The 27,841-nt window shown below is 52.8% G+C and overlaps 2 protein-coding genes across 3 annotated transcripts in view; one reads left to right on the forward strand and one right to left on the reverse strand.

Annotated features, from left to right (window-relative positions):
• DNAH10 (dynein axonemal heavy chain 10) overlaps nucleotides 1-23,931 on the forward strand; it is a 149,111-nt gene extending 125,180 nt beyond the window's left edge. The window contains exons 59-79 of the mRNA XM_029223933.1: nucleotides 2,659-2,795; nucleotides 3,866-4,083; nucleotides 5,702-5,923; nucleotides 6,102-6,249; nucleotides 8,073-8,352; nucleotides 9,326-9,555; nucleotides 10,313-10,586; nucleotides 12,070-12,174; nucleotides 12,585-12,739; nucleotides 13,274-13,428; nucleotides 15,014-15,197; nucleotides 15,826-16,026; nucleotides 16,728-16,937; nucleotides 17,072-17,167; nucleotides 17,895-18,066; nucleotides 18,680-18,811; nucleotides 18,987-19,198; nucleotides 19,290-19,457; nucleotides 21,421-21,601; nucleotides 22,537-22,682; nucleotides 23,171-23,931. Coding sequence (XP_029079766.1) covers nucleotides 2,659-2,795; nucleotides 3,866-4,083; nucleotides 5,702-5,923; nucleotides 6,102-6,249; nucleotides 8,073-8,352; nucleotides 9,326-9,555; nucleotides 10,313-10,586; nucleotides 12,070-12,174; nucleotides 12,585-12,739; nucleotides 13,274-13,428; nucleotides 15,014-15,197; nucleotides 15,826-16,026; nucleotides 16,728-16,937; nucleotides 17,072-17,167; nucleotides 17,895-18,066; nucleotides 18,680-18,811; nucleotides 18,987-19,198; nucleotides 19,290-19,457; nucleotides 21,421-21,601; nucleotides 22,537-22,682; nucleotides 23,171-23,317 — 3,773 coding nt within the window. The 3' untranslated portion in view covers nucleotides 23,318-23,931. The remainder of the gene's footprint in view (nucleotides 1-2,658; nucleotides 2,796-3,865; nucleotides 4,084-5,701; nucleotides 5,924-6,101; nucleotides 6,250-8,072; nucleotides 8,353-9,325; nucleotides 9,556-10,312; nucleotides 10,587-12,069; nucleotides 12,175-12,584; nucleotides 12,740-13,273; nucleotides 13,429-15,013; nucleotides 15,198-15,825; nucleotides 16,027-16,727; nucleotides 16,938-17,071; nucleotides 17,168-17,894; nucleotides 18,067-18,679; nucleotides 18,812-18,986; nucleotides 19,199-19,289; nucleotides 19,458-21,420; nucleotides 21,602-22,536; nucleotides 22,683-23,170) is intronic.
• Nucleotides 23,932-24,334: 403 nt separating this feature from the next.
• CCDC92 (coiled-coil domain containing 92) overlaps nucleotides 24,335-27,841 on the reverse strand; it is a 29,884-nt gene continuing 26,377 nt past the window's right edge. Inside the window, exons 3-4 of one of the 2 annotated variants that reach the window (XM_029224228.1) lie at nucleotides 27,691-27,732; nucleotides 24,335-25,752 (exon numbers count right to left, since the gene is read on the reverse strand). In XM_029224228.1, the coding sequence (XP_029080061.1) occupies nucleotides 24,974-25,752; nucleotides 27,691-27,732 (821 nt within the window). In that variant the 3' untranslated portion in view covers nucleotides 24,335-24,973. The remainder of the gene's footprint in view (nucleotides 25,753-27,690; nucleotides 27,733-27,841) is intronic. The other variant, XM_029224235.1, reaches the window with a different exon arrangement.

The following is a 27,841-nucleotide window of genomic DNA, read 5'->3' on the forward strand; positions in this document are numbered from 1 at the left end:
GTCAGCCTGGCGGCTCAGTCTCTGGGGCCGGGAGGGAGAGTAAGGAGAGGGCTTGTCGCAGGCAGACCCGCCCATCGTGGTCGGATGGTGTCGCCGTGGCGTTGCCGATGGAAGAGGGGGAATGATCGTCCCCAGAGGAAGACAGCGGCAGGGAGGATGGTTGGTGGTTGGGCAGTGGCAGTGGATGCCCGCTGAATGTGTGGTTCAGCAACGGGTCTGGTTTTCCCTAGTAGGATACATGACTGTCTTATGGAGCCCGCCCTGCCTGGTCTTCTGTGCATCTTGTCCGATGGGCGTAGTGGTGCCAAGAACTGGTCTCGCGGGCAGAGGACTTGAATAGACATTTCTCCAAAAAAGATACACAAATTGCTAATAAGCATATGAAAATATGCGTAACATTAGTCACTAGGAAAACGCAGATCAGACCGCAATGAGGTACCGTTCAGACCCACTAGGATGGTATAATTTAAACAAAACCACACAAAACTACAAGTGTCGGGGAGGATGTGGAGAAGTTGCAACCCTCGTACGTTGTTTGCAGAAATGTAAAATGGTGTGGGAAACAGTTTGGCAGCTCCTCTGACAGTTGATCATAGAATTACCATGTGTCCCAACCACTCCACGCCTATGTATAGACCCCAAAGAATAGAAAACAGGTATTCAAACAAAAGCTTATACACAGATGTTCCTGACAGCACTATTTACAATAGCCAAAAGGTGGAGACAACCCAAATATCTATCAGTGGGTGAATGGATGAACAAGAACAAACATATCCACACATTGGAATATTATTCAGTCATAAAAATGAACAAAGTGCTGCTGTGTGCTACAGCATAGATGAACCTCAAAAGCGTGATGCTAAGTGAAAGAAGCCAGGCATAAAAGGTCACGTATTGTAATTCCATTTATATGAAGTGTCCGTAGGTAAATCGGTAAATCCACAGGGATGGAGAGCAGATTGGTGTTTGCCAGGGTTTGGGGAGGGGAAATGGGTTGTTACTGCTTAACAGCTCTGAAGTTCCCTTTTGAGATGATGAGAATGTCTTGGAACTACATAGAGGTGAGGCCTGCAAAGTCTTGTGAATCTACTAAATGCCACTTTAACGTGTTTATCGTTTACCATGTTTATTTAACATGTTTAATTATTCACTTTAACGTGTTCATTTAATGTTATGTGAATTTTACCTCAATTTTTAAAAAATGGGTATTCGGGGAAGAAAACAAGAATTGGTCTAACCTTGACTTCCCTTGTGCCTTTTGCCAGTATGAAGTCTTCTGTAGGTCCTGGAGGGTGGGTGGGGGTGGGGGGGCACCACCCACCCTATGCCCCCATTTCAGTTACAGATGCCTGCGTTCCCCCTGAGCCTGGTTCCTGACCTGCCCCAGAGCTTAGCCAGTGAGAATGATGCTAGTCTTTTTCAAAGGCAATAAAAGTTCATTGTGTCACTGTTTATCACGGTGGTTTGTTCAGAACTTGATCATCAATGCATTTTTTCAGCCACTTAAAAAAAAAACAAAACAGGGGCTTCCCTGGTGGCGCAGTGGTTGAGAGTCCACCTGCCGATGCAGGGGACACGGGTTCGTGCCCCGGTCCGGGAAGATCCCACATGCCGCGGAGCGGCTGGGCCCGTGAGCCATGGCCGCTGAGCCTGTGCGTCCGGAGCCTGTGCTCCGCAACGGGAGAGGTCACAACAGTGAGAGGCCCACGTACCGCAAAAAAAAAACAAACAAAAAAACAGGGGCTTCCCTGGTGGCGCAGTGGTTGAGAGTCCGCCTGCCGATTCAGGGGACGTGGGTTCGTGCCCCGGTCCGGGAAGATCCCACGTGCCGCGGAGCAGCTGGGCCCGTGAGCCATGGCCGCTGAGCCTGCGCATCCAGAGCCTGTGCTCCGCAACGGGAGAGGCCACAACAGTGAGAGGCCCGCGTACCGCAAAAAAAAAAAAACAACCCAAAGCTAATCAAACCCAAAGGATAACAACAACTACAAAAACCCAAGGGACTCTCTTTACCCGATCGTTGGATGGGTTTCCATTTATGTGAAGTTACTCCCAGGGTGAGGGTGCAGGTGGAGGTGATGGTGCCCTGTAATGACCTATGAACCCCAGTTAGCTGCCAGCTCTGAGCCACCTTGGTGCCCAGTTGGGGGGTCCCCACTGACGCCCTGGGTCTCTGGGGGCTGCTGGGTGTCACACGCAAGTTCCTGTGTCCTAGGATGTCCTGGGTGGCAGTAACATGTGCCCCTCACTCACATCTTAAACATCCACTTACACAAAATTCATTCGGGGTTGGACCCACCTGCTGTCCCTGGGGAAGCTGTCTGGGTGCCTCATTCGGGGTTGGACCCACCTGCTGTCCCTGGGAAAGCTGTCTGGGTGCCTCATTCGGGGTTGGACCCGCCTGCTGTCCCTGGGAAAGCTGTCTGGGTGCCTCATTGGGGGTTGGACCCGCCTGCTGTCCCTGGGAAAGCTGTCTGGATGCCTCATTCAGGGTTGGACCCGCCTGCTGTCCCTGGGAAGCTGTCTGGCTCCCGCTCACAGGCTTTACCAAGGAGAAGGGACTAGTTACACTTACTTTGTTAGTAGGTAGTTTACTTCCCATTTTATTTTCCCAAGATGAAGCTCACCGCTCATCGAAATCATTGCGTCTTTGACCTTTAGGCCTCTTGAAGACCCTCAATACCACGACTGAGGAAATGGAAGCCGTGAGCAGGGCAGGCTTGGGGATGCTGAAATTTGTGGAAGCTGTGATGGGCTACTGTGACGTCTTTAGAGAAATCAAGCCCAAGAGAGACCAGGTATTGCCCATCTGTAAGACCTGCACACTTCTGCCAAGAGATCGTTTTGGAGTCAGAATGAATGTGTCCACAGCTTTACTGGGGAAATTCTGGCAAGGTTCTGATTCTAAACTGCATAAACATTTTTTTCCCCCAGTAAATGATAACCCTGAATTATAGCTCTAATTTAGATGTAATGTGAACCGACAGAACCAAAGTCTGAAAGAGTTTTGAAGAAAAGAGGGTAAAATCATTCTCGAGGGCTAAAACAGAGTTTCTCACCCTGGGTGCTACTGACACTTTAGATTGGATCCTTCTTTTTGGGGAGGCCGTCCTGGACACTGCAGGGTGCTGAGCAGCCTCACTGGCCTCCACCCACTGGATGCCGTTGTCCCTTCCCCCAAGTTTTGACAACCAGAAATGTTTCCAAACATTGTCATGTGTCCCTTGGGGGGCAACGTCGGTCCCTGTTGAGAACTACTGGGTTAAAGGAACATGCAGAAGACACAATACAAAGAGAATTGTGTAAGGTTGATTCTATCGTTTTGAGCCATATTTTGACATTGCTTTATAAGTCAGGATTTTATCACTTAGAAAACTTAGAACCCATAGTAGGACCAATACAGTCTTCAGTGCATTCTTTTGAGTTTTTGGCTTAGAATCACAGGGTCCTCTTACTGGGACCCTAGTACCCACGAAAATTAAGCCGTCTGCTAACTCAGATGCAGGACGTCTTTTTTCTAATGGGATGTAGGGCTTTTGCATCAAACCATTGAAGAGGTCACTAAGAAAAGAAGCCGTGTGCCTCGCTCTGACATAGGGTGGCCCCAGAGGGTAGGGACAGCATTAGAAATGCAGGTGGAGGACTTCCCTGGTGGCCCAGTGGTTAGGACTCAGCACTTTCACTGCCGTGGGTCCGGGTTTGATCCCTGGTCGGGGAGCTAAGATCCCACGAGCCTCGTGGCATGGCCCAAAAAAAAAAAAAAAAAAAAAATTGCAGGTGGACATAAGCCCAGGTGTGAGACTGACTGTCTTATTCCCACCTCACTGCCGTGCTTTTCCCCATCGTTCTGCGAATTGTCTTCACGTAGGTGGCCAGGCTGGAGCGGAATTTTTCCTTGACCAAACGTGAGCTGGAGAGGATCCAGAATGAGCTGGCAGCGATCCAGAGAGAACTGGAAGCTCTGGGGGCCAAGTACGAGGCGGCCATACTGGAGAAGCAGAAGCTGCAGGAAGAAGCTGAGATCATGGAGAGACGGCTGATCGCGGCCGACAAGCTCATCTCGGGGCTGGGGTCTGAGAATGTCAGGTCAGCCTGGGTAATGGGCCTTCCCGCTAAGCAGCTCTAAGCCAGACTTTGTGGTTTGTGAGTGAACATCCACAGCACCATTTCTCGCCACGTGGGGGTCTTTATTCCACGCTGCATTTTGAGCTGAAAACCGTGTGAAAAAGTTCGGATTTTACTATTATCATGTTTAAAGGTGGCTAATGGCCATTTTATAGATTCTTTTAAAAATAGGTATCGAGTGTTATTTACTGAGTAACTGTTAAGGGGAGGCATGGCAGCAGTGGAGACAGGGGGAAACCAGTGCCCTAGGGCCTGGGAATGTTTGCTTCTTGATGACCTTTAACCCCAAGTCCCTTCTGGACGGATCTGGAGGAGGAGCCCACTTCTGTCTCTGGACCCTTGTGGCTGGTTCAGTCCTGAGCTTCAGTTTTCAGTAGGTGGAGCTGTTTGATGCTTATGGGCAAGAGGCCCATTGGGCCATACCTGGTCCACTGGATGTGACAATAGTTTCTTACCTGGCACCTGTAAAAATGGTATGGAAAGCACTGGAAAATATTGTTTGCTTATGGGAAACAAATCATTTGCAATGTCTTTTTTTTTTTTTTTTTTGCGGTATGCGGGCCTCTCACAGTTGTGGCCTCTCCCGTTGCGGAGCACAGGCTCCAGATGCGCAGGCTCAGCGGCCATGGCTCATGGGCCCAGCCGCTCTGCGGCATGTGGGATCTTCCCGGACCGGGGCATGAACCCGCGTCCCCTGCATCGGCAGGCGGACTCTCAACCACTGCGCCACCAGGGAAGCCCTGTTTGTTTGTTTTTGTTTTGGCTTTGCCGTGTGGCACATGGGATCTTAGTTCCCCAACCAGGGATCGAACTCTTGCCCCCTGTACTGGGAGCACGGAGCCTTAACCACTGGACCGCCAGGGAAGTCCCTCAATATGTCTAAAACCTAGAAGACTTTGACCATTTACCAGAAGAGGCCAAATGAAATACCTGATTTCTTTTATCTTAGACAGAATTTTGTCACCAAGCAGGACTACAGGACTAGGGCTCATGCTTGGCTGGGCATGTTTTGTTTTTTTTTTTTTTTTTTGCAGTACGCGGGCCTCTCACTGCTGTGGCCTCTCCCGTTGCGGAGCACAGGCTCCGGACGCGCAGGCTCAGCGGCCATGGCTCACGGGCCCAGCCGCTCCGCAGCATGTGGGATCTTCCCGGACCGGGGCACGAACCCGTGTCCCCTGCATCGGCAGGTGGACTCTCAACCACTGCGCCACCAGGGAAGCCCTGGGCGTGTTTTTAAGCTATTGATTAGGCGTTTGGAAACAATGTGATTACTATTGTACTTTATACATATCTTTGAGACAAAATTCATCCCCCAAACATTTATCGAGGCCCGTGTTAGATGCTGGGTTCTGCCGAGCTCTGGACTTGAACAAAGCCTTTGAAAACGTTGGGTTCACTAGGCAGGGAAATGGCAACGTGAGCTGGCGACCTCTGTCCTCTACAAGCAAAGAACATCTCAGAAAAGGTTTCCTTCTGGCTAGCCCCCTCCCGGCCGTGTGTCAGGCTGGCTTTTCTAGAAGGTTCCTTCGGGTTGTGCCGGAACGTGACTGCTCACGGCAGGCCCCACCTCCCACGCCAGGTGGCTGAACGATTTGGACGAGCTGATGCACCGGCGCATGAAGTTGCTGGGCGACTGCCTGCTGTGCGCAGCCTTCCTGAGCTATGAGGGCGCCTTCACGTGGGAGTTCCGGGACGAGATGGTCAATCGGGTCTGGCAGAGCGACATCCTGGAGCGGGGGATCCCCCTGAGCCAGCCCTTCAGACTCGAGAACTTGCTCACGGACGACGTTGAGATCAGCAGGTGAGGACGACCCTGGGCTGGGAGGACGGGGCACAGAGCCCGGGGGGCATGCAGCTGACCCACCTGCACAGAGACGGCAGGGAGCTCTGCCCGCCCAGCTCTCCTGCCTCGGAGGCTCCCCGTCGGCTCACAGCTCGGCCAGAAAAATGCCCATTTCCCCTGTCGCTGCCCCTTCCAGGTGGGGCTCCCAGGGGCTGCCCCCCGACGAGCTCTCGGTTCAGAACGGCATCCTCACCACCCGGGCCAGCCGCTTCCCCCTCTGCATCGACCCGCAGCAGCAGGCCCTCAACTGGATAAAGAGAAAAGAGGAGAAGAACAACTTGCGGGTACGGCTGCTCCCGACACACACCCCACACCGCTCCACATCCTGGGGCCCAGTCCGGCTCTCCCCGGTGTCCCCAGGCCTCCACAAGGCCGAGCTGAAATGCCACCACCCTGAGGCCCCAAGCAGAGCCCTCCCCTTCCTGGCCCGCCCACCTGTTGAGTCTTGGAGGGCGGCTTGAACCACCTCGGATTCGACTCTGCCCTTTGCCTATTCATTGCCCTGTGGGTCACCTGAAGGCAAAGACGGTGCTGTGTTCGTCTTTGCGTCCCCTCTACTCAGTGCAGAGCCAAGTGGCCTTAGATGCTCGGTCACTTTCTTTTTGGAGGGCAGGGGAGGGGCTTGATTGAGATATAATTCATCTACCATACAATCCACCCGTTTGAAGAATACAGTTCAGTAGCTTTTAGTATATTATACATTGAGTTGTGTAGCAATCACCAGGATCAATTTTTATCACCCTCCTCCAAAAATGCTGTATCCTTTAGACATCACCACCCCCAAAACATCCATTTCCCCTCCTGCCCCTAACCCCCAGCCTCTGACAACCACTAATATATTTTCTGTCTCTGTAGATCTGCCTGTGCTGGACATTAAGTATGAGTGCGATTGTACAGTATGTGGCCTTTTGTGACTGGTTTCTTTCACTTAGCATCATGTTTTCAAAATACATTTTCCCTGCTTAGCGAATCCAGCGTTTTCAAAGGCTTCGTTCAATTTCGGGGCTCAGCAGAACCCAGCATCTAACACGGGCCTCGATAAATGTTTGTGGGACACATTCTGTCTCAAAGATATGTATTAAGTACAGTAGTAATCACATTGTCTCCCAATGCTGAATCAACACATGTTGTAGCATGTATCAGTACTTCATTCCTTTTTATGGTGGAATAATAGTGTGTTGCATGGATGGACCACAGTCTGTTTACCTGCATATCAGTTGATGGACATTTGGGTTGTTTCTACTTTCTGGCTGTCATGAGCAGTGCTGCTGTGAACATTCACGTGTAAGTTTTTTGTGGGCGTGTGTTTTTAATTTTCTTGGGTGAAATTGCTGGGGCCCAGTTACCTTTTCCTGAAATAATTAACAATTCATGATTTTCCGTTTTTATCTTTTCCTTGTTTTTTCTGGTCCTTGCTTTCGGGTATGTACATGCAGGTAGGGGAAGCATCCCAAGGTCGGGGGAGGGGGACATCCATCCCCACAATTCACATATAACTGTAGTGGGACAAATACCATCAGTGCAGGAATATTCCTTGACGTCCCTCTTCCCTGAGCCTTCCAGAGAGTTCTGCAATTGCCAGACCTCTCCTAGCCCCCAGTCCTACTCCTATCCCCGTCCTATCTCTTAAAGAGAGAGGGTTCAACTTATGGGGTGAGTGGCTAAGTACATCAATGTAATAAAAGAGGGTGGAGAGGAAGGGAAGAGGAGGTCCCAGGGGCTGGAAGAGAGGAAGAATTTTTACACATGTTTTGAGAAAGGAGATAAGAAAGCAATCCTAAGGTTTGGAGGGGAGTGAATTTTTTTTTTTTTTTTTTTTTTTGTGGACTCTGTGTTTGGACCCTTTTTGAGGTCTTCTGAGAGATGTGATGAGATTCTCTCCTAATCACTTTTGGCTGCTGACCTGTGCTTTTTGAACGAGAGGCTGCTCAGAGCCTGAACCTCATGGTTTATACAGGTTACATGCCCTGCTTCTCTCCCTGTTCTGTGTTTTCCCCTCTGCCTCCCTTCAAGGTGCTGACATGTCCCCTGCCACCTCCACGGACTTTTTCCCCCTTGAATTTGGCGAGTGAGCTGGGTTTTAGCATCCGCCTCCCCTCCCTTCCAGGTGGCTTCCTTCAGTGACCCCGACTTCCTCAAGCAGCTGGAGACGTCCATAAAGTACGGGACGCCTTTCCTGTGCCACGATGTGGATGAGTACATCGACCCTGTGATTGATCACGTCTTAGAAAAAAACATCAAGGTCTCCCAAGGACGGCAGTTTATCATACTGGGAGACAAGGAAGTGGGCTATGACTCGAATTTCAGGCTGTATCTGAACACCACCCTGGCCAACCCCAGATATAGCCCATCCGTGTTTGGGAAAGCCATGGTGATCAATTATACTGGTAAGCATATACAGAGCCGCAGTGCCGAATTTCAGGTGGAGACCACAGTCTGAGCTCAAGGCCCTCAAGGGACGTCACTTCATTCGGTGAATCATTCTCAGAGTCACAGCTTTCATAGTCAACCAATCCGTTCCTTTTGGTTTGCTTTTTGAGGCTTCACCGTGCGGCATGCGGGATCTTAGTTCCCCTGCCAGGGATCGAACCCATGCCTCCTGCATTGGGAGTTCGGAGTCTTAACCACTGGACCCCCAGGGAAGTCCCAACCAATCAGTTCTTAATGAGGAAGCAACACCAGAAGGCTTGGGGGCCTTTAGAAGGCAATGAGTCGTGTGTCTTGAGATGTGCTGAGTCTGGACCGCGGAGCGAGGCGAGACCCCTTTCTGCCGCAGCAGGAAGTTATACTGTATCTGTGGATTTAAATACACAGCGTGATTTTGGATTTCCCTCTTCCTCTCAATTGAATTCGGTTAGGAATTGAATGCCGCTTCCCACATTTTCTAGGGTGGTCACACGGGTTCCTAGGTAGGTTAATCAGGTTTCGGTACGCGTTAGGAAGCTCCCTGGTGGTCCAGTGGTTAGGACTCCGTGCTTTCACCGCCAAGGGCCTGGGTTCGATCCCTGCTTGGGGAACTAAGATCCCGTAAGCCGCCTGGCTTAAAAAAAAAAAAAAAGTTTGGGTATAAACCCAGATATCTAACGAGGGTCCCCCAAGATGTGGGAGCCCTGGCTTTGATTTTAGTGCATCTTCACACTTGCTGTCCACTACTCCAGGTAACAGCATCTCTGTTTTGCTCTGTCCCATATTTGTCACCTGGGGCTTTAGAATGGCGTTGGTGGGAGAGTGAGTCCTCGTGTTCCTGGGATGCCGGGTCCACCCTCCACTTGCCCCAGGCACTGCTGTGCGGGGGAGACGAGATGGTGAGCAGCCTGGCAGGGGGAGGCGGTGGTGAGGGCCTCCCTCGTCCCCCCACAGTCACGCTGAAAGGCCTGGAGGACCAGCTGCTGAGCGTCCTGGTGGCCTACGAGAGGCGAGAGCTGGAAGAGCAGAGAGAGCATCTCATCCAGGAGACGAGTGAGAACAAGAACCTGCTGAAGGGCTTGGAGGACTCCCTCCTCCGGGAACTGGCCACCTCCACGGGGAACATGCTGGACAATGTGGAGCTGGTGCAGACCCTGGAGGAGACCAAGTCCAAAGCCATGGAGGTATGAACTGTGTGGAAAAGTGTATCGATCCTGCTACGGAGTCCCAGAGGTGTTCCCAGGGACCCCTGTGCACCCAGTCAGCCTCTCTTAATTGAGAGCGATAGAAAATCTGGCCCTACGTGGCTCAAGTCCAAAGGGAATTTATCGGCCTAGAAAACAGAAAAGTCGAGGGATGGCTTCAGGCAGGGCTGGATCCAGGACTCCAAGCATATCATCCAGGGCTCAGTTTCTCTCCATTTCTGGACCTTCTGCTGTGTTGGCTTCATTCTCTGCCTCCCTGTGGAGCCAAGCTCCGCTTATGGTCACAAGCTGGGTCTGGCTTCGTGTCCACTGAGGTTCAAGTCCAAAAGAGAAAAATGAGAATCTTTTCCTGTCACTGAAGTCACATGCTCACCCCAGACCACTCCCATGGGCTGGGGATGCCATGTGTGGATTCTCTGGACCTCACTCACCCGATCCCCTCCTGGCCTCGGGGTTGAGGGCACATATGAATGAAAGGAGGAAACTGTAGGTCTCTAGATCAAACTCAGGGACTGTTACTAGAAGAAGGGGGCACGGGGGCGGGGGGGGTGGTCGAGCCACAAATATATACCGCATCTCGCGAGAGGCTGGGGGCCCTTCCTGTGAGCGCTGCATGGCTTTCTTTGCTGCCGCCCCCCCCCCCCCCCCCCACCGCCCTCCGCCTTCTTACTTTCTCGCCTGTTTCGTACGTCTTCCTGGTTTCGGCTGTAAGTGGCAACGTGCGCCTCTTCTTCAGGTATCAGAGAAGCTCAAGCTGGCGGAGAAGACAGCCCTGGACATCGACAGGCTGCGGGACGGCTACCGGCCGGCCGCCCGGAGGGGAGCCATCCTGTTCTTTGCGCTGTCGGAGATGGCCCTGGTGAGCTCCATGTACCAGCACTCCCTGATCGCCTTCCTGGAGGTCTTCCGCTTGTCACTCAAGAAGTCGCTGCCTGACTCCATTCTTCTGAAGCGATTAAGGAACATCATGGACACGCTGACCTTCAACATCTATAACTATGGCTGCACAGGTGAGCACCTGTTCGCACCGATTTAGGACCGCTGTGCGCTTCTGTCCGTGTGTCCAAATTTCCTCTTCTTATAAGGACACCAGTTGGGATTGCATGGGGGCCCTCCCTAACAGCCTCATTTTATTTTTTAAAATTAATTTGTATTGGAGTATAATTGATTTACAAAGTTGTGTTAGTTTCAGGTGTACAGCAAAGTGAATCAGTTATACGTATACATACATCCACTCTTTTAGATTCATTACAGAGTATTGAGCAGAGATCCCTGTGCTATACAGCAGGTTCTTATCAGTTATCTATTTTATATACAGTAGTGTGTATATGTCAATCCCAGTCTCCCAATTTATCCCTCCTCCTGCCCTTTCCCCCTTGGTAACCGTGAGTTTATTTTCTACATCTGTGAGTCTATTTCTGTTTTGTAAATAGGATCATTTGTATCATTTTTTTTAGATTCCACATAGAAGCGATATCATATGGTATTTGTCTTTCTCTGTCTGAGGTACTTCACTCAGTATGACAATCTCTAGGTCCATCCATGTCGCTGCAAGTGGCATGATTTCGTTCTTGTTTATGGCTGAGTAACCTAATCACCTCTTAGAGGCCCTGTCTCCAGCTCTGAGGTACTGGGTATTAAGGCTTCAACTTATAGATTTTGAGGGGGACACAGCTCAAAATTGTGTTGGGCAGGAAACAGGTTGAGGGCTATCCTATAGGGCTCACTTAAGTAACCAACCCTTCTAACACGTATAAGATAGAATTCACATCACACATTTTGACTTAGATGTTTTTTTTTCTTCTGTTAAAAAAAAAAGAACTCTAATGTTTTGCGTCTTCCTATCCATAAAGAGTGTGTTGATGGAGTGGGCTTACTCTGCAATAGAGATGGGCCAAATCTGTCCCACCGCCTGCTTTTGTAAATAAAGTTATATTGGCACACAGCCACACCCGTTTCTATACGGATCGTCCATGGCGGCTTTCACAGTACAATGGCAGATTTGAGTAGTTATGACAGAGACTGTCTAGTCTGCAAAGCCGAGTCAATTTACTCTCTGGCCCTTTATAGAAAGTTTGTTAATACCTCTTCTCCACTGTAAGAACTTTTGCTTTGAGTCAGGCAAACGACCAGCACTTCATTCAGAAGGTGGCTCTGAACCTCCATTGTACGGTCCTTCATCTGCTGGGGGGGGGCACCCCCCCTCCTCTTCCCACGAGGGCGTGGTAAGTGCCGCCCGGAGACGTGACCATTTCAGATGCGTACGAGCGAGGGTCACTGCCCGTTGCACTTGTGGGCATGACGTATCAATTGAGCTCATAGTTTTTGCACGCAGGTGTTCTCGGACACCAAATGCAAAGACGGCTAAATGCAACTGACTGTGCAGTTGAGGTGCTTCAGTTCATTTCTCTGAAATTTAAGCGTGGTGTGCATGAGAAACCCTGTGTTTAAATGCATTTGTTTTATCCAGACCCGTCTGTTGTTTCTCTTCAGGGTTGTTTGAGAGGCACAAGTTACTTTTTTCTTTCAATATGACTATCAAGATAGAACAAGCAGAGGGGAGAGTCCCCCAGGAAGAATTAGATTTCTTCTTAAAAGGTAATGAATTTGCCTCGTTTCATGCTTCCCAACTCCCTGGACCCACGTTGCACATGTGTATGAATTTGTTCACCAAAACAACAGCAGAAATTTTGCCTTCCTTAAAACTTGGCTTCCAATAGCACCGCTTTAGTAAATACCTCAGTTGACAGTTCCAGCCTCAGAGATAGTTCCAGTTAACTCAGAGCAGCCAGCCTCTGCCTTAAGGCTGCCCCAAGGCTGGAAGCCACGCAGAGCTTCCTGGCTGGAGTTACCGACGGTGACAGGGGAAGCCTAACCCGCTTCTCCTTCCAGCCCCCTTTTGAGAAGTGGATTTTCCCCCAAAGTGAGGGAAGCCCAGGAATGGAGTTGCTTACTCTTCCCCGTGTGTTGGTGTCGGCTGTTTACTTCTCTTCTCCTGTTGTGATTAGGAAACATTTCCCTGGAGAAAAGCAAACGGAGAAAACCCTGTGCTTGGTTGTCCGACCAGGGATGGGAAGATATCATTCTTTTATCAGAGATGTTTCCAGACAACTTTGGGACTCTTCCTGATGATGTGGAGAAACATCTGACTGTCTGGCAGGAGGTGAGCAAGTGTCCTCTTTCTCCTCCTTCCCTTCCCCGCATGTCAGTCATCTCCACACTCAATCTGTAGCCTAACTCCCTGTGAGTGTGAAGATCTGCCTCTGAGTGGCTCGTGCAGAGTGTAGCCAATGCCCTCTAACTCCCTGGATGGAATTCTCCTTTATCTAGTTCAGCTAGTTTTGTGGGAGAACTATCTATCTATCTCTCCGTCTGTCCATCCATCCATTTGTCCATCCATCCATCTGTCCATCTGCCTCTGTCTATCTGTCCATCCATTCATCCATCCATTCAAGAAACTTTGAGCATCTGTGGCTGGACCATGTCCCTTGACGGGCAGTGGGAATTCAACAGTCCATAAGACTCAGTCCATCCCTTCCTAAAGTTCAGAGTTTGGGGGGTAGAAAATGACAGATCTGACTAGACGTGGCCTGTAGATTTCGTCCCTTTACAGGGGCTCTTGGGACCTTCACATAGAAAGGGGGGCCTATATCATTTCTCAGTTGACGCCAGCATGAATGTTCTTTGCTTTTCCCAGTGGTATGACCTGGATTCACCTGAGCGGTTTCCATTCCCCCTGGGTTATGATGACGACATCACCCCTTTCCAGAAGTTGCTTATTTTGCGCTGTTTCCGTGTGGATCGGGTGTATCGGGCCGTGACTGACTATGTGACTGTAACAGTGGGAGAGAAGTAAGTGAGTTGTTTGTGTTTGCTTGGCCCTTTCTGTGGGGTAGAATATCTAATGTCACCCCTTCCTGGACTCACGGATGGCAGTGGGTGGCCAGAGAGGACTGCCTTTGAGCATGATTTGGTAGCCACTCTAGAGCAGCGCTGTTTAAGAGAAATACAATGGGAGTGACATATGTCATTTCAAGTCTTCCGGTAGCCACATTCAAAAAGAAGCAGGTGAAATTAATTTTAATAACAGTTATCATAAGCATATAAAATATAATATATTAATATATAACAATATATATAACATTTACTAATAACAAGTAACTGTATTTAATTATTAAATGATACAAATGAACTTATTTACAAAACAGAAACAGACTCACAGACATAGAAAACCGATTTATGGTTACCAAAGGGGAAAGGGGGAAGGGGAGGGATATATTAGGAATTTGGGAGTAAAATATACACACCACTATATATAAAACAGATAAACAACAAGGACCTACTGTATAGCACAGGGAACTCTACTCAATATTTTGTAATAACCTAGATGGGAAAAGAATCTGAAAAAGGATATATATTTATATTATAACTGAATCACTTTGCTGTACACCTGAAACTAACGCAACATTGTAAATCAACTCTACGTCAATGAGCAAAGTAAATTTATAAAAAAGGAAACAGTCAACATTAATTTCAATAACAATCTTCATAAGTTATGTATTAATACATCACATCAATAACATGCATTAATAGTTAGTTATATTTAACTCAAATATTAAAATCTTACCTCAACATGTAATGGATTGAGATATTTTGCGTATTTTTTGATACCAAGGCTTTAAAATCCTGTGTGAATTCACACGTACAGCGCGTCTCAGTTTGGACTCGCCACACTTCAACTGCTCAGTAGCCACACGTGCCTCATGGCTCCCGTATTGGTAGCTCTGGAATCGAGGGCGAGGCCGGATGGGTAACTTAGGGTGACAAACTCAAATCTGCCTGCACGGCCGGCGGGTGATGGAGAGGACTGAGCGTGGCTGGATGAGGACTCGGGCCCACTGGAGAGGTCAAGCCCTGGCCAGCAGCCCCTGAACTCCTGCTGACTGATGCCAGGTGGCGGCAGGGACCCAGATCTCTGACTCTTCAACGGAAACTAGAAATTTGGATTTCTACGTGAAATCTCCCAATCGTTATGTGCTGGCAACTAAGTTTTTAAAAATCTCGAGATGTGGGCCGTTCAGGACACGCCTGTGGAGCCGCCGGTGTGGGACCTCTGGGTTCGGTGCCCAGGGCATGTCCACCTGGAAGGCCGGCTTGTCAGGAGGCATGCAGCTCAGTACAGGTCTCCTGAACCGCCCAACCCGGATGTACTGGGCTGTGCGGAGAGGTCCCCATCACCCAGGAGCTTATTACCGTCCAGTGAATGAGATGTGTGTAAAAACTGGATTCCAAAACAAGGAAGGCTGAGCAAAGAGCCATACCAGAGGGACAGTCAGAAGGTTCTGGACACTGGGAGGAAGAGTGCTGGTTGGACTGGCCGGCCCCTGCCTGGCGCTGTCCTCCCGGGAGCGTTTTCCAGTCGTGTTTCTTTCCCCAGGTACGTGCAGCCTCCGATGATCAGCTTTGAAGCCATCTTTGAGCAGAGCACACCCAACTCGCCCATTGTGTTTATCCTGAGTCCTGGCTCTGACCCTGCCAGTGACCTTATGAAATTAGCCGAGCACAGTGGTTTTGGAGGGAACCGCCTCAAATTCCTTGCCATGGGTCAAGGTCAAGAAAAGGTAAATTGTTGTTGGAGGGAACAAGCCCTAAATGTGGGTGAGGTCACCGGCCCCTGTTAGGAATGAATTAACGAACGTTTGGCTTTAAGCCAAGAGTACCGCCCCCCCCCCCCCCCCACACACACACGAGTGCCATGCATTTCCGGTCTACGGAGCAGTAATCAAATGTCACAGCGATGACTGTGTGAACAGTGGTATAGTTCTAGAGCTAACCTGCTGTGATTGCCCAGCCTGGTACCGTCGGTGTGTTCTGCTGTTTCCAAAGCCCTTTCACATCCAGTCTTTATCTCCCTCAGCCCTTGCGAGAGCCACGTCTTGGATCAGGGCTGTCACTGCCCCAGTGGCAAGGCCAACTGGTCAGGGGGCAGGTGCCACTGAGTCCGAGGTTGGAGCTCTGGGGGCTGAGGGAGGCCAATGAGTGCAGCCCAGCGGACCCCGGTGGCCCCAGAGGAAGTCTAAAGGGTTGCTTCTTCAAAGGCTCCCTCCGTAGCTCCTGGACCGCTGGCTCCTCTGTGGCTTCTGCGGCAGTGGCCAGTAGTTTCCTGGTGCTTGCAGCGGGTCTCTGGGAGAGCACAGGGTGGTGTGGCAGTGGGACGCCGACTCTTCCTTTCTGTCTCTGTCGGAGCAGGTGGCCCTGCAGCTGCTGGAGATGGCGGTGGCTCGCGGGCAGTGGCTGATGCTGCAGGACTGCCATCTCCTGGGCAAGTGGCTGAAGGATCTGGAGAAGTCCCTGGAGAGGATCACCAAGCCCCACCCCGACTTCCGCCTGTGGCTCACCACGGACCCCACCGAGGGCTTCCCCATCGGGATCCTGCAGAAGTCCTTGAAGGTCTGGCAGCAGGACAGACAGACGTGCCCACGGCTCGGTTCCTTACCTCACTCCTGTTTTGCTGTGTGCGTGTGTGTGTTTAGGATAGAGTTGGGACCCCATGGACACCCCCCGCCTTTCCCAATTCCATTTCTCCCTCTCCCTTCAGAGGTAAGCACTGTCCAGATAGGGTGACAATTATCGGGTGATGATGTTGACTCTCAGGCCCGTCTTTATCACTTCTGCATGTCCTCAAAACAATTTCTGGGTTAGTTTTCATGGACTTCACATTTATCCTTTTTAGCTCTAATGATCGGCCCTCCCACAGCCCGCAGAACTGGAGTGAGTGCTTGTGTGTGTAAGTTTCAAGGAGTTTACCTGCCCTGTTTAATTTAGTCTCTGGGAACATTTTGGGGAATGGTTTCATCATCTCTCTCTTCCTCCAGGACAGGGAGAGGGAAAAACTTAGCTACTTCTGTTTTACATTTGAGGATCCCATGGATCAGAGGAGGTTAAAAGAGCCTTCCTGGGGTCATTTGATGAGTCAGGGCAGAGCTGGAACAACGTCTAGTTTTTAACTCATTCACGTGGGCCCTTGGGAATAGGGAAGATAGCTTTGCAAGGACGGAGGGAAAAGCCAAGACGTCTGCAGTCTGCACACCCTTCAGAGCCCTGCTCGGGGGCCTGGGGTTTCCGTCACCATCGGTCTTTGCTTCCGACAGGTTGTCACCGAGCCACCCAACGGGCTGAAACTCAACATGAGAGCCACGTACTTCAAGATCTCTCCTGAGATGCTGGACCAGTGTCCACACCCTGCTTTCAAGCCCCTGGTCTACGTGTTGGCGTTCTTCCATGCTGTGGTGCAGGAGAGGAGAAAGTTCGGGAAGATTGGGTGGAACGTGTACTACGACTTCAACGAGTCTGACTTCCAGGTGAAGAGGTGGCTGCTGCCTCTCCTGGGGGACACTCCCTCCCTCGTTGTTCCTGCCCACGTTTTCAGAAAACAGTCAGAGCGCGAAGGACTTATGGGCTTTCGGATGCCCAGGCCTGTTCCTCCTCTTTGCAGGTCTGCATGGAGATTCTGAACACATACTTAACAAAAGCTTTCCGGCAGCACGACCCTCGGATCCCGTGGGGCAGCCTCAAGTACCTAATCGGGGAGGTAGGAGCATCCTGGGCACCCGCTGCAGGCCCCCTGGGGTGGGCTGGGCTGTGGCCTGGTGTCCCTGGTCCATGGCCCCCGAGTCTTCTGGGACTCCCCTCTTGCTGCTGCCCATCAGCTGAAGGCCCCTGGGTCTCTGTAAAACATCCCCCGCCCCCCGCCCCGGTTCGTCACCCTGTTGTTCTTTGTCCTAAGTGAGCGACCGTCACCTGGGCGTTTGGACTCATCGCCCTGGGGACTCATGTTCCCCGCTGAGCATGCCTCAGGCACGTCACGGGAGCCCTGCTTCTGTTCGGCGGGCCTGGAGGTCCACTCTGGAGGCCACGGCCTTACACAGCGCTCGTGGGAAAGCCTCCCCGGAGGCCTGTGTGTGGCTCAGACAGAGACATCACTGTTCCAAAGACAAAGGCGGCTGCTGGCTCCTTGGGTTGTTTTGTTTGCTCGTTCGCTATGTTTTGGGGAGTTGGCCAGTTGCACACTGGCTCCCAGCGTTTCATGAGGACTGCTATCACCTTGGGCTCTATGAGTCTGCACACAAGCCCTCTTGTATAGAGTGGCCCGAAGCCTGTGCAAGTCAGCACGGTTTGAGCTGTACAGTGGCCGGGCAGCAGGAGTCTCTCTAAGGGCGCATCCGGGCTTGACCCTGGACTGTCCACTGGGCCCGGGGCCTCAGGGCCCACCCCGTAGGTTCTGGGTCCTGGCCGGCTCTCACTCCCTGTAATGTCAGGTCATGTACGGAGGACGGGCCATCGACAGCTTTGACCGGCGCATCCTGACCGTCTACATGGATGAATACCTGGGGGACTTCCTTTTCGATACTTTCCAGCCATTCCACTTTTTCCGGAACAAGGAAGTGGACTACAAAATCCCCACAGGGGATGTCAAGGAAAAATTTGTTGGTGAGATTTCTCAGCCATCAGAAAGTATGTAGATGTTTTATTCTAAGGGAGCCCGTACATTTCAGCTCTTCTGGTTTCTGTGGTTGGCTTGATGCTTCTTCTGACCCCTTCCCCTGGTGGGACTCTTTGACGGCTCGGGGGTGTTTTCTTATGCCTTTTAGCGGGGCCCAGTGGGCTCTTCCTAGCCTCAGAGCTGATGGAGTTAGTTCAGACTTCCTGTCCTGGAATGATGGTAAATATATCAGAGTCTCCCTGGAAGGGCAGAGTGGCCCCTGGGAAAGTCACTGAGCCATTTTCATAAAAGATACACGTAGAGAAAGTTCCCTGGTGGCCCAGTGGTTAGGACTCTGCGCTTTCACTGCTGTGGGCCTGGGTTTGATCTCTGGTTGGGGAATTGAGATCCCGCAAGCCGCGAGGCATGGCAAAAAAAAAAAAAAAAAACAAGATGCACACAGGACTGTATTGGGCATGGTGGTGTAGAATTCTCACTTTAAAAGCACGTCACCCTCTCAGAGGTGGAACGTAGGCTAACGTGTGTGGGGACGTCGAGGCTGTGGGCCCTCGGGAATCGGAGGTGGCATGGCAGTGTAACCGCTGTTCTCTCCCATTACAGAAGCCATTGAGGCCCTCCCTCTGGCCAACACGCCTGAAGTGTTTGGGCTGCACCTCAACGCTGAGACTGGATATTACACTCAGGCAGCTCGAGACATGTGGTCTCAGCTGCTGGAGCTGCAGCCTCAGACGGGTAAAGTCCCCTGCAGAGGACTGTGCCCATCGGACTGGGGACAAAGGGCATTGGCGCAAAGTGCTGCTTCGGGTTCTGATAGCTTGCGTACTGTTGGTGCCCTTCTGAGAGCCAGAAGGCGCCCCAGTCCTGCGCTCAGATGCCTTGCTCTCTCTGAAACGTGTCCTGATTTCAGGGGAATGCAGCACCGCCATCAGCCGAGATAATTACACTGGCCATGTGGCCAAGGACATAGCAAACAAGATGCCCAAAGTCTTTGACTTGGACCTGGTCAGGAAGCAGCTGGGGATGGCCGCCTCCCCTACCTCAGTGGTGCTCCTGCAGGAGCTGCAGCGCTTCAACAAGCTTGTCATACGGATGTCCACGTCCCTGGCTGAACTTCAGAGGGTAAGCCCGTTCCTCAAGTGCAAATTCCTGCCTCGGTGGAGTGCTGGGTTTTCCGCTAGTCTTGCCTGACTGCTCTTGATTCTATAAACAGGCCTTGGCTGGAGAAGTTGGGATGAGCAGTGAATTAGATGATGTAGCCAGGTCCCTCTTTCTTGGGCAAATCCCTAATATCTGGAGAAAGCTTGCCCCTGACACCTTAAAGTCCCTCGGAAACTGGATGCCCTACTTCCTGCGGAGGTTCAGCCAGTACACGACGTGGGTAAGTGAGAGGCAGCGGTCTGCTTGCTGGTTCAAGGCTTGGCCTGGACCCCCTCAAACCACTTCCCGACTCCTTCTCCCCTCCCCAGCGGTACCTCTGTCAGGAGCTGACTGGGTGCTCTGGAAATGGTCTCGGACTCTGCAAGCGTATCTGTATTTTTTTCCTTTTCTCCCTTCCCCCCTCCCTTCCTTCCTCCCTTCCTCGGGGGCTTCCCTGGTGGCGCAGTGGTTAAGAATCCGCCTGCCAATGCGGGGGACACGGGTTCAAGCCCTGGTCCGGGAAGATCCCACATGCCGCGGAGCAGCTAAGTCCGTGCGCCACAACTACTGAGTCTGCTCTCTAGAGCCCTCGAGCCACAAATACTGAGCCCGCGTGCCGCAACAACCGAAGCCTGCACGCCTAGAGCCCGTGCTCCCCAACAAAGAGAAGCCACCGCAAGGAAGAGTAGCCCCTGCTCGCCGCAGATAGAGAGAGCTCATGCACAGCAACGAAGACCCAACCCAGCCAAAAATAAATACATAAAATAAATATATTAAAAAAAGAAAGACTTTGAAGCATACTATGGCCAACTTGATTTATCCATCTAAGCGTCTGTCTTGGCAATTGTTCCATCTAAGTACCTCTAGACGTCATTCCTTCTAGGCTGCTCCGTCTCACAGATATCCTGGATCCTTTCCCCTGATGGATATTTAGGCGGTTACCATTGGTTTTTTGTTCTCTTTTTGGATTTTTTGTTTTGTTAGTACGAACAACACTCTGGGGCACATGCCTTTGGAGACTCATGTGAGTATGTTCCATGGGTGCAATGGAAGAGTTGGATCTGAGTGGGTGCATTTTAAATTCTGACAGCTCTTGTCAGATGGTTTTCTAGAGAACTTGAAACCACAGCGTACGAGAATGATTATTTCCTCACCTCGCTGCAACATGGTGTGCGCTTAATACTTTGGATCTTTTTCTCCTCCACAGGCAGAAAGTAGCATCAACTATGTTGGTTGTGTATCTCCTTAATTATAGTGAGGCTGAGTGTGTTTGACACGTTTATAGACATGTTGTGTTTTTCTATGAACTGTCTTTGTATCTTGATTTCATTTTTATCAAGTTCTCCACCTTTTTTTAAAAAAAATTATTTATTTATCTATTTTTGGCTGCATTGGGTCTTCGTTGCTGTGCGCGGGCTTTGTCTAGTTGCGGTGAGCGGGGGCTGCTCTTCGTTGCGGTGCTCGGGCTTCTCCGGTGGCTTCTCTTGTCGCAGAGCACGGGCTCTAGGCACGCGGGCTTCAGTAGTTGTGGCTTAGCTGCTCCGCGGCATGTGGGATCTTCCCGTGGGATCAAACCCGTGTCCCCTGCATTGGCAGGCGGATTCTTAACCACTGCGCCACCAGGGAAGCCCCTCAAGTTCTCCACCTTCTAAAATTGGTTTTTAAGAGCTCTTTGTACATCAAGGGAATTAAGTCTTTTGTCTGCTGGTGTTACAGATATTTCCCCAGCTTGCCTTTAAGCTTTTTGATTCTGTGCTATTTTTTCCATAGGAAAGTTTTACATTTTAATGTAGTCAAATAGATCAGTCTTTTCTTTTATGGCTTCTAGGTTTTGTATTCCCCACTCCAAGATTCTGAAAACATTCACTGGAGATTTGATTTGTACTTTTGTGGTTTATTTATTTAGTTTAGTTTTGTTTTTATTTTTTTGGCCGCGCTGCGTGGCATGCGGGATCCTAGTTCCCCGACCAGGGATCGAACCCACGCCCCCTGCAGTGGAAGCGCTGAGTCTGCCTGTGGTGTGTTTTCTATATTTAAATCTTGGCTGCACCTGGAGTTTGGTGATCCAGCTTGTTTTTCCCAGTGGGCTGCCGGTTGTCCCAACACCATCTCCCTGCCCCTAGCGTGAGCTGCATCTTTTGTCAGCTTTGGCCCTGGCATTGGATGGCAGCCCCGGGCTCTCACCGGCTGCCCTCTCTCTCCAGGCCACCGAGTGTGAGCCCAGTGTGATGTGGCTCTCGGGGCTGCACATCCCAGAATCCTACCTCACGGCCCTGGTGCAGGCCACCTGCCGGAGGCACGGCTGGCCGCTGGACCGCTCCACCTTGTTCACGCAAGTGACCAAGTTCCAAGATGCAGACGAAGTGAATGAGCGGGCGGGACAAGGTACGGCCAGCTCCCTACGGATTCACAGCCTCTCATGTAGGGTCTCCCTCCCCAAGCTGCCCTCAAAAGGGCTGAGCACAGTGTGGGCCCGGAGAGTCAGACTGCTGCAAATACTGGCCATGTTTGTGTGCTGTCCACGTGGGGCTTGACGTCTCTGAGGGTGAGTCCAGATGTTTCTTTTCCAGTTTTTCCATTGAGACGTGGGCTGATGTCAGGGGAGAGCTGAGCCACACTCGCCCAGCTTGTCTGTGGGAAATGGGCCACTAGGTTAGAAAGAACTGGATCGCCAGGTGGCTTCCCTGGAACCCATGAGGGCCCGGGGGCATGGTAGCCAGAGAGCAGGATGGGCCAGGTGGGAGCCGTTCAACTGTGCTGTAACGTCAAGTCCCTTAGACACTGGTTACTGACTGTGTGAACTACGGCTGGAAACTGTGGTTTCCCGGGGGGTCGTGTCTTAGAGGACATCTCGCTGCAAGCACAAAAGCCCTCTTCAGCTAGCTTAGGGAGAGGGGGTTTATGGTGAACATTGTGGAGCGCTCAGTCCTCTTTGTAGAAGGCCAGCGAGGTCTCAGAGGGACCGGCAGTGTTGGGGTGGCCATGGTGCCAGCTGACTCTGGGGCCCGAGGCCAGTTAAGTCTGTGGGCCTTGATGCCACATTGCTGGGGAGAGGCGACCACCCCTCTTCCGTGGCGCTGTGGCCATATGGAGGGTCACGGGGTCTCCAGGGTGTCCCATCTGGGCTCTACAAAAGGAAAGTGGGCGGGGTAGAAATGGTGGCCACCCCTTTTGGGAAAAGGCGGGGGCTGTGTGTGGGGAAGGAGACTCAGTTAGTTACCCTTTTGTTTGTCCATATGCGCATCTGCTAGAGCTGCCACATGCTCCGCAGAATGACACTTGCCTCCGCCTAAGTGCGGCTCTCTTCCTGGCGCCTCTAGGATGCTTTGTCTCAGGACTCTATCTAGAAGGCGCTGACTGGGATGTAGAAAAAGGATGTCTTATCAAGAGCAAATCCAAGGTGCTGGCCGTCGACCTGCCGGTCGTGAAGATCATCCCCACTGAAGCCCATCGCCTCAAACTGCAGGTGAAAGGCCAACGCCTGCCCCGTTTCCCCTCTTCTCCTCTGACTGGAGTTAGACACCAGGTGGTTTCCAAGAGTCTTGCCTTTTAGCACAGGGGCTCTTAACCTTTCAGGGCTGGGGGAAGCCCTTGAGCCACGTCCCGGGGGAACAATGCACGCGTGCGTGTGCGTGTGTGCAGAACCTTCCGGGGGCGGCACGGGTTCAAGGTTGGAGGCTGTGGCCCAGACCAGCTTGAGGAGCGACTCCTCCCTTCTGGTGAAATTCTGCGCTCATTGCGTGGATCAGAAGGTAGCTACATCCGGTGTGGACGGCAGGCGCCCCTGCAGGACGGCCTGCTCTGCTGGCCGACCCCGCTTCTCATGGGTGTCAGCAGAGCCCGGCACCTCGCGGGGCCCCTCCGCACCCGTAGCGCTTAGACGAGCCTTCGCCCTCCCCGGGACCCGCGCTCCCCTCTGCCCGTGCCGGCACCTCACGCCCCTTTCCTGTGCAGAACACTTTCCGGACGCCCGTCTACACCACCTCCATGAGAAGGAACGCCATGGGCGTCGGCTTGGTTTTTGAAGCCGATCTCTTTACCACGAAGCACATTTCTCACTGGGTCCTGCAAGGGGTGTGCCTCACCCTGAATTCTGATTAACCCTCTGGGTGAAGAAAACGGCACGAGATTCTAAGTCTGTGGCCGGCAACGGATGTGCTGGGAATTCGTGACGACGCACCATCTGCTGTCACTTCTTGGGGCCTCTCGAGGCAGGAGGGGGGTTGACACCGATTTTTTTCTTTCATTTGAAATCAGCCGTTTGTATGTCTTTCCATATAAGTTAACCTGAATGGTTTTGTTTTTTTTAACTTTAAAAAAAGGATTCTGTGGTAGTCAAAAAGTAAATTCAACAAGAGCATTTTAAGACGTGTCGAATTTGCTTTTCCTTCTCAGGGGAACCACTTAAGCAAAACTGCCTGCATGTCGATGGCACAAGTGAGAATTCTAACGCAAACTGTCAAAGGTGGCTTTTCGGTGGTCCAGGTCTCTTTCAGCAGGCGCCTCTCTGGAGCGAGGGCCGCGCGCTGGGGCGCGCAGGCAGCAGGGCCCCCGTCCCTGGGCTGACGAGGCCCGAATCACCCACACCCTTCCAGAACTCTCCAGCCCGGCTCCCCGGGCGCTGGCCTGGCAGCGTGTGGGTGAGGGTGCCGAGCCTGGTGTTTTGATTCCTGCGTGAGGCTGTGAGGGGTTGGGTGCGGACGAAGAACCTGAAGGACCGGCGGCTACCAGGCGTCTCTTCCTCCTGCGCACCTGGGGCTACTCCGGCCAGGCCCGGCCGGGGGCGAGGAGCGGCTTTACCCTGCGAGGGAGGAACGGGGCTGGGCTGAGCTGAGCGCTAGCGGGACACGAGGGCGAGGCCAGTCACGGGGACAACTGGCTTTTGCTAGAACTTCCGAGGCGCAGAACGTTCTAAGGGATGGCTCAGGGCAGTGAGACACAGCAGGGGACTCGTCTTTCCGGAAGTGAACCCCACCACCCCTGGGTGAGCCCACTGTCTGGGCAGCAGTTACGGGGGCAAGGGGCAGAAGCGGGCGCTATTTCTTTCCCTCCCACTGTTCCCCCCCCCCCCAGGCCCACCCTCGGGTGGTTTAATAAAAGACACAGAACAGAAAGAAGGCAGGTTTAGAAAATAAAGTTTGTTGGGATCTTGAACATTTTGGATAAAACTAACAAAAAACAGCACACATTCAGGTCGTGGTGATATGAGAAGTGACGTCATCTTATTTAGTTCCCGTGACTTAACATACATCTGCTCGGTTATCCGTGCCGCCCCCGGGGGAGGGTGTGTCGGGAGGTTACGGGGGTCCCCTGGAGGGAGCAGGGCTGCTCCGGACAGGCCGCCCTGGAAACGGGAGGGATGAGGTCAAGGTCGTTATGTGTTGCTCCGACTTTATAATTAGGCGTGTGACTTATCTGATGTCGTTAACGTCGAGCAGCGGCGCAGCCTGCGGCCCGTGCTTTGTCCGCGAGCGCGCTGAGATTCCGCGGAGCCGGGCTGGAAGCAAGCGAGTCGGCACACAGGTGTTTGGCCGCAGCGATTAGTAAGTACGGACGGATTCCGTAGCAGGGACACGATCGTGTTTCGGTGTCGGTCAGAGGGCAGGGGGAGCAGGAGAATAATCTGTTGACAGGCGTGAAAACAATTCGGCATGCATGGGAATTGAAAAAGAAAAGAAACAGAGGAGGTGCGGCTGAGTTTTCCCTAGGAGTGATCACAGTGCCTCGAGAGCGCGGGGAAGGGTCGCGGGGGGGCCTTCACACAGTTCTGTCCGTCCCTGAGTGCTTCCTCGCCACCTTGCCGCCTCCGTTCACCTGGTCCACCGCCAGCGTCTCCACCTCGGGCGGGGCCTGCGCCGGGGTCGCGTGGTGGATGCGGTGCGCCACGCCCACGTGCGCCCTGTGCGGCTTCTCGCGGGCGGGGCTGGGCTGCTCGCCGGCGCTGCGGTCCGAGGCGATGGGGGGGATGACGAGGGGCCGCTCCTTGACGAGGTGGACCTCGGCCGACTCCCTGGCCAGCAGGAACGGGGTGGGGTCGGGCATGGCGTCCACCGGCTCCCGCAGAAGCAGTTTCCGGCTCTCGGCCCCGAATCTGTAGACCTCCTCGAACTCCGGGTGCAGCGGGGCCGAGAGGCTCTTCTTCATGCGGCGCCGGGGCGTCTCGGGCAGCCTGTCCTTGGGCGGGGCCGGCTTGTAGCTGGCCAGCGCGGGGCTGCCGGCCGGGCTGCCGTCCGAGGTGCCGCCGGAGCTCAGGAGCTTCCTCTTGGTGGCGTGCAGCTGCGACGTCAGGTAGGCGATGGTGCCGGCGCGCTGCTCCAGCTCGCTGCTCAGCGCGCCCAGCTTGTGGCTCTTCACCTTCAGCTCCTCCAGGTACCGCCTCTCGCGCTCCTTGATGCTGTTCTCCAGCACGACGACCATCGCGCTCTTCTGCTCCAGCTCGGTCAGCAGCTCGTTGTTCTCGTCCTCCTTCAGCTTCAGCTGAGCCTCCAGGTCCTCACATCTTTTCTTGAGTTCGCTGCTTCTAGAAGATCCGTCTCCTGGAAGGCCAAGCCGAGGGAGTGGAGTGAGAACCCGAGGGCAGGGCAGCCAGGCCCTGGGGGGCAGGGAGACCTTCTGTGCGGGGATCGGGGGTCTAGGCCGGCCTCCCCTCCCCACGGTGGCGGTTCCCCTGGCCAAGGTGGGTGCGGTGCCCACAGGCCACACGGAGGGTAGGACCCCCATCGCTCGTGCCACCTCCGTGTCCTCTCCCCCCAGGAAAGGGTGGGAGATCAGGCGGTCTTTGAGGCCCCATCCAGCTCTCCAGCTTATTGCATAAAAGGATGTCTCCAAATTTCAAAAATGCTGACGTTAAAATGGGCAATTTCAGAGTATGAGACCTCTCCAAAGGCTGAGGGTTAAACTGTTAGCAGAGCCGTCTGTCTGCGCCATTCCAAGCACGGTTTGGAAAGGCAAATGTAGACTTCCTTTATGTCTAGAGCACCAAAGCTCTGAAATCGCGGAGGAGACTGGATGCCAGGCTGCCACCTTTCCCCCGACACGGGTCCCCTCTCTGCATCTCTCAGAGCATGGCATCCTTGGGCCTGAGCTCAGGCCCTACCTTGGTCCTTGGCCTGCCCCTAACACCACACAGGCCGCCCTCCGGCAACACTCTCCCTGGCTGTGCTCACGCTGGTGCAGGGCGGCTGAACGGGGCGGGTGGTCCGTGAAGGTAGGAGGCCCTGGTGGTGAGGCCGGAACCAGTGTTTGTGGGTGCCTCTCAGATGAGGATGCGGGCCGAACGGCTCCTCTGAGGGCCGCGTCTGCGTGTGCTTCCACCCCTGGGCGGGGCACCAGGCCCACCTGAGAGGCTTGCGCTCTGCCCCCCACAGGAGATGCCCCATGCCAGCTGTTACCACGAGCCCCCGATGAGGGGCCGCGTTAGTGGGCGGGTGGCCTTGGGACTCAGGGCTGAGAACCACGCCTGGAGAGGCTATAGGGCAAGAATGGTGTTTCTACAGATTAGCATGGGCTCAGAGGGGACAGGAAGTAAGGACAGCCTGATTTCGGTGACATGGATGGCAGGGGTGCGGGCTGGAGTCCCCGACTGGAGGTGGCCATCCTGCTCTCCTGAACCCCGTCCCCAGGCCCCTCATCCACCACACACAGGAAAAGGGGGTCCTGGCTCCCGGAAGGCACACTTAGGAGACGTGGCACGGGTAGCGCAGATGGAAAGTCAGTGCTGGATGGTGCTCTCGGGCTCACGGGAACAGTCACGAGGACCTAGGCACGCTCGTGAATAGTTACTGCTCGTGTGAGGCCTGTTTAGAAAAAGTCATCTCGACTCAAATGTGGTTTCTGCACTTTTAAAAGCCTCACCCTGTTCTGGGGGGCAGCCATTTGGGGCAGGCCGCAGAGGCCCCGGCTTCTGTCTCCTCTGCTCCAGCTGCCATCAGGCTGATAGTTTGGGGGTCCCTGAGGATTCTGGTTTTGGGGGAGCATTTCTGGGACTAGAGTCTAGAGAAAGACCTTCAGCGCTGCTCTGGGGGCCACCCAGAAATGTGACCCCTCGCTCAACCAGTCTGTAGAGAGCACACACTTTGTGCCAGGTCCTGTGCTAAGCTCCACGGACACAGAGGAGGTGGGACCCCGCTCCATCTCCTCTTTCCTTCCGGTTTAAATCACATCTATTTCTTGATTACAGAAGGGACACATACTCACTGTAAAAAATCAGAAAACCCAGAAGAACACAGAACAGGCATTCCAAGTACGCGTGTCGATCAGAAGGAAATAAAAGCGCTCACCCCTCCCACCCCACCGACACACCGAGGGGTCCAAACTGCCCTCCCACCTTTTCTCAGAGAGCCCTGGTCACACGTGCAACTCTTCACAGCAAGTGTGTTTTCTTCTACGTGTGTAATTAGTGAGAACAGGTGGACCAACGTGTGCCTCAACAGGAAACAACAGGAAGCACCCGCTTTTGGGAAGGGAGTTCTTACCTGTCTGATCCGAACTTTTAAGTGTCAGCTCATACGTTAAATCTAAAAAGGAGATCATATGTGTTAATTTTGTATGATTACAGTATACTTCGAGACCTTCATCCACCCTGAAAACGCACGATCGGCCTGCGAGTCCTGCCCGAACAGCATT

Source organism: Monodon monoceros, unplaced genomic scaffold (genome assembly GCF_005190385.1).
Source record: "Monodon monoceros isolate NGI ecotype Baffin Bay Population unplaced genomic scaffold, NGI_Narwhal_1 Super_Scaffold_1, whole genome shotgun sequence".
Lineage (NCBI taxonomy): Eukaryota > Metazoa > Chordata > Mammalia > Artiodactyla > Monodontidae > Monodon > Monodon monoceros.